The 5,374-nt window shown below is 41.2% G+C and overlaps 1 protein-coding gene across 1 annotated transcript; it reads left to right on the forward strand.

Moving 5' to 3' along the window:
- The first annotated feature begins 838 nt into the window (after window positions 1-838).
- On the forward strand, window positions 839-3,951 carry LOC108704511 (cyclin-O protein B-like). The gene is made up of 2 exons (XM_018241085.2): window positions 839-1,970; window positions 3,828-3,951. The coding sequence occupies exon 1, from the start codon at window positions 873-875 to the stop codon at window positions 1,899-1,901; it is 1,029 nt and encodes a 342-aa protein (XP_018096574.1). The 5' UTR covers window positions 839-872; the 3' UTR covers window positions 1,902-1,970; window positions 3,828-3,951.
- The last annotated feature ends 1,423 nt before the right edge of the window (window positions 3,952-5,374 follow it).

Genomic DNA, 5,374 nt, shown 5'->3' on the forward strand with positions numbered 1-5,374 from the left:
TCTCATTATTTTCTGAAATTTACTCCAGCCAAATCCTCACAGGTTATTTCCCCTTATTTATCAATACATTTTCCCCAAAAATTCTAGTTCTGGAAAAAACTCAAAAATTCAAATCATATAAATTTTATGGATTTTCAGTCCGAAAATCTTTTTTTTCATATTTTTGCCCAAAAACCACAAAATCTTTGGATTATTGCACAAAACTAGGTGCAGATCAGGAAATCTTTGGGACGTCTCCTTTGGGAGTTTTTTTTTCACTAAAAATTCAGATTTTATACTAAAAACAAAATCGTTTTTTTACGTTTTTGGCATTCGGACTTTAATAAGTAACCTCCTAAGTGTGAAGAATGCATGGGCCAGTTAATATCAGTTCTGAAACAGATTTTGTTTAGAAGGTGAACCTTCAGAAGGTGAACAGGTAGGCTTTAATATACATAGAACGTCTCCCTGGTTTCAAATGCTATTTCTGGGCTGTTCCATTGCTGCTCTTATGTTTTACCAGCCACCACCTCCTCTTTGCAGACACCACTACAACTCAGTGACTATGGGCTGGGTTGCTTAACTGTGTCTGAAAACTTCAGCATAAAATATGGTCTAGATGTTAATAATATAAAAATGTTAAGCCCTTCAGGACCACTATCATATGGCATTAGAAATAAAGGAGATGGTATTTGCTGGCAGAAAGAAACCTATGGATTTGTATTTCATCTGCTTAACATGAACCAACTGTCCAGCCAATCAGCTGTTTACATGCCCAGCCAATCAGCTGTTTACATGCCCAGCCAATCAGTGCAGAGCAGAGGTCACTTTTGGATAACGGTTTCTCGGTCCCAACAGTCTTACGAGGCAGGCGGTTGGAGAGGAGTTGAGACATGGAGACTATGAGCATTCGCAAAGGAAAGAGCAGAGAAGGCGAAGACGAGAGAAGAGAAGAAGAGAGAAGAGAAGAAGAGGAGATCATTTCCCCTGGGTGCAGCCCTGAGTTTAAAAAGACCAAGCACCAGGGTGACCTGCATGGGACCAGCACCCCTATAGCTGAGAAACCACCACCAGCACAGGAGCTGTGGAGCACCTTAATTCATATGGATTACAGTGTGCAGACCTTCACAGAATATGGAGATGCTTGCTACATCTACAACAAATGCCTGGAAGAAGATTTCCAAGTGGAACAGAATTTCCTACATCAGGAGGAAATAAGCACAACCTGCTGGACTGAATTCATCTCCCTAATGATTAATGTGCACAAGTACTTGGGATTTGACTTTCAGTCCCTGTGCCTTGGGATACAATTTCTGGAGCGTTATCTATCCTGCACTCCTATTGACAAGGACAGCCTGGCGAGAGTTGGAGCGACATGCCTCTACATAGCATGTAAAATAGTGGAGAAACAATACCCTACTCCTAGGCAATTCCTACCACTCTTTGACTACAGAGTCACACCAGATGAGATGCGTCAGTTGGAGCGTACTATCCTCAGGAGACTGCATTTTCGCCTTGGGAAACCAACCATCGATTGCTTTTTGGAGCACTTCTCCCTTTTTAGAGTGACCAGCCTAAAGGAGACTTCACCTGACCAGCTTCAAGCAGCATCCAAGACCCTAACGGCTGCTAGAGGAATTACAGCACTGAGCCTGACGCAGCTTCCTCACTTTCAAACTTACAAACCATCTCTATTGGCTCTGTGCTGCCTGAAAGCTGCAGACCAACTATATTGCAATAACAACCATATCAGTGTGGACCCCAGCGACTACCCAGACCACCTACTTGAGGAGTGTATGGAGAAGATCACTGCTCTAGTGACAGCAAATCCATTCTTTTTGCATCACCTGCTGCCAGGAGTTTATCCAGAGACATTACAACTGTATCCACTTCCACCACAAGGCTCAGAACAACAACTGTGAATATAAATTCACCTGGATCAACCAGAACACCGTAGAGATGGCAGAGAGATTCAGCCATTCTCAGCAAATGTAAGTATACATGCACCCATGCCCACATTTGTAAACTGGAACCTACAAATGCACACAGGAACACATTGGCATACTGGTATGCATATAGACAGACAGTGACCTACATTCCCATATTGGCAAACTTACAAACATACATAAATGCCTTATCCTAGTATAGAAAAACACACCTTTACTAACTGTTGTGCCTTCCGAGTCTGCGATAGCATGCATGTACATTTGTGTTATTATACTATACAATTTAGGTGCCAGTATTATGCATTACTCTGACAAGACCATGGGTAGGGTGCAGTTTGCCTAAAAAGAATCTAGTACCAGCACTATGATGACCACCATCTTTTAATCTATCTATTAGTGACAAAGGTGGATGACAGATAGTTTTTAGTTTAAAATAGTTTAATCAGTTTAGTTTCAATTTAATAGTAAAATAAAGATAGTTCAATAGTTTCCTACACACATAAGTTCACATATACATACAAAGAACATGCACACACATATTAAGAATCCAGCTCTTTATACATGTAAGTATGTGAGCAATCTCAGCCAACAGAAGTCCTGAGTATAGACTCAAATGCAGTTTGGCCCTTTGTGATCATATGGGGCAACTGAACATCTGGAGTGGAGACAGACAGAGAGAGCACAGTCTGTTTAAATAATAAAATAACAACACAAATGTGTCTCTGCTGAGGCTGAACATCTAAAATCAGGACTTGCGAAGCTCCATAGGGCGTATTGATCCTGGGAGTCATTCCAATTGCCGTTCAGGAGTCAGGAAGGAATTTTTTCCTCTAGTGAAGCAGATTAGCTCAAGCTTCTCAGAGGTTTTTTGCCTTTCTTGGGATCAAACTATGAGGTGGGGTTACTGGATCCTCTGATGATTAAAAGACATCTATGTGTTTCATACATGTCCTTTGATTTTCAGTAATCTGATAACCCTGCAGTGAGCACCATACTTACGTATATATATATATATAAATATCTATCTAAATATATATATATATATATATATATATATATATATATATATATATATATATATATATATATATATATATATATATATATAACATTCTTAATAAAGCTGTGATCTTCATACATTTAACATAAAGTCGTTGTCTGTGTCATTATTTAAGGGTTTTTGGGGCAAAGGTATTTTGATTTTTAAGAAAAGAGGGCTCATTTATTATTATTTTCAGGGGCTTGCTTAGGTGGTAAAATGTGGACAGAATGATCCCTATTAAAATTCTTGAATTCATTGTTCCTAATACTATGAATGAGGCTCAAGAGAGCCTTGTAGCAAACATCTGCTTTTTACCAGGTACAAGGTGTAGAGCATCATTTTGTCCACCCTCAGTTCTGTACCACATAATTTGCATGTAACTAAAGAATGTATAATCTCACATCATGTCCCAACCATGAGAGGCCCCTTTTCTTGCAAGAGTAAATGTTGCTCTGAAACAAATCATGCCAGATTGCTTGGCTGATGAGAGAATTCTCAATGTATAGAGAATTATTCCCATTGACTCTGCCCTGCAGTTATGGTCATTCCCTACAGAGGGGGATACCTTAGTCTCCCACTATAGAGATCAACTTATTAAATATGCCAGTGTGTGTCTCACTGAAGGGTCATTTAAAGTAGACAGAGTCCCAAACAGCCCACTAATATAGACTGTTATTGGGAACTTACAGCAGCTCCTCTGGCAGTTTCCAGAACCCACAGCTTGCTAGTCCAGGCCTACCAGCCATTAGTTGGCTATATATACCTATAAGGAGTGTGTACTGTGGTTGTGGGGGATTTATAGCTATTTTCATATTTCTATATTTCTAAAATGTCTATTTTACTGTTTGAATATTATCCAGCACAGAATGTAACTAAGATAAGAGCCTCCTGGACTGCTAGCGTGCCAGATGTCTTTTGCTGAACATCATCTGACGTCTGTACTGACCTTGAGGAAGTCTGCATAAGAATGCATCTGATAATGAAGTGCCTCATGACTGTAATGTTTCTCCTTTTTTTTTTTTACTTAACCCATATAAAGCACTGCACGCACATAATAATAAAAGTAGAAGCTTTTCCTATACTGAACGACTCGTGTCAGTGTAGTTCTTCTGGTGTACACCTATAATCTAATCAGGACGGGAATAGATATACTCAGGACTGTTTGTGTCCTTATCAAATTGGCGCCCAACGTTGGGCTGCAGGTTCTGACTGCTCATCAGCCGATGCAAAGGACACAGGTTGACCAATAGAGGACAGGAAAGAGACTGATCACCTCCGGGACACGGTAAGACCTATATTTAGTTTCTTACTCGTGTCAAACCTGCTACCTATTGTTGGTCGTACCTGTTGTCTAAATCGACTCCTGGCAGCCAGCAGAGACAGGTATTTTCTTGCCTGCAGCCTTTTACTGAACCTGTGTAGCGCTATCTATTACCCATTTTGTGTTTTGTGATATTCTCTTTCCGAGTGATTTGGATGACAGAGGAGTTTTGATGACAGAGATGTGTATGTAGATGCGTTCACGAGACACAACGGTCCTCACCAGCTGAGTGGTTTACTCGCTGGTGAGTGTCCTTACCGGCTGAACGGTTTACTCGCCGGTACGTGGTGGTGTTCGTGGATGTAGTCACATATAATTGACATAAAGTACCCTACCAGCTGAGCGGTTTACTCGCTGTTGAGTGGTCCCTACCAGCTAAGCGATTTACTCACTGGTGAGTGGCAGTCAAAAACATGCTGCGGATTAATGCGTGTGGTATTCGGACTTCGATACGCTGATACAACTCTGTCTCTGTACATCGTAATACCCCATAAATCCCATCGGATCAGAGGTTATGTCCTGTCCTGACTGTGTCTGTAGTCTTCTGTTTGGCATTACTGAGGGGGCTGGAGATTGGCCAAAGTTAGACCAGGAGGTTACCCTGAACAGTACTTAGGCAGAAAACTTCTTTTGTCTAACGTCCCAGACTTTTTGGCATTTCGCCTCAACGTTCACTTCCCAGTATTTAACAGCAGTCTAGGTCATAGTCTGATTGAAGTGTATGAGAAAGCAAGTGACGACGGTTATATCACTGTTGAGTGTGGCTGCCACCCAGCTGAAGGTTTAATAGCGTGTGAACAAGACGAAATAGACCGAGTATGTGAACTGTTAACCACAGTCTGGTTCACATCGGATGATGGGGCAAACCAACAATAATATGAGTAACGGGGTCCCAGCATGTGAATTGGTAGCAGCCAGAGAGGGAAAAAAGAATGTAAAGAATTATGATAGATTAGCGAAAGTGTGTAACCTGACTGCACATGGCCCCCGGCTGCAGCCAGAAGAATGGCGACTTCTCCTTACTGAGAAGAGAGGGCTGTTACATGATAAGGGTCTTGTAGAGATTGCTGAAGCATGGTTCAAAGT

This window comes from Xenopus laevis, chromosome 8L (genome assembly GCF_017654675.1).
Source record: "Xenopus laevis strain J_2021 chromosome 8L, Xenopus_laevis_v10.1, whole genome shotgun sequence".
NCBI lineage: Eukaryota > Metazoa > Chordata > Amphibia > Anura > Pipidae > Xenopus > Xenopus laevis.

Coding starts and splice junctions, on each gene's coding strand:
- LOC108704511 (XM_018241085.2), top strand. CDS start 873: ATGGAGACTATGAGCATTCGCAAAGGAAAGAGCAGAGAAGGCGAAGAC.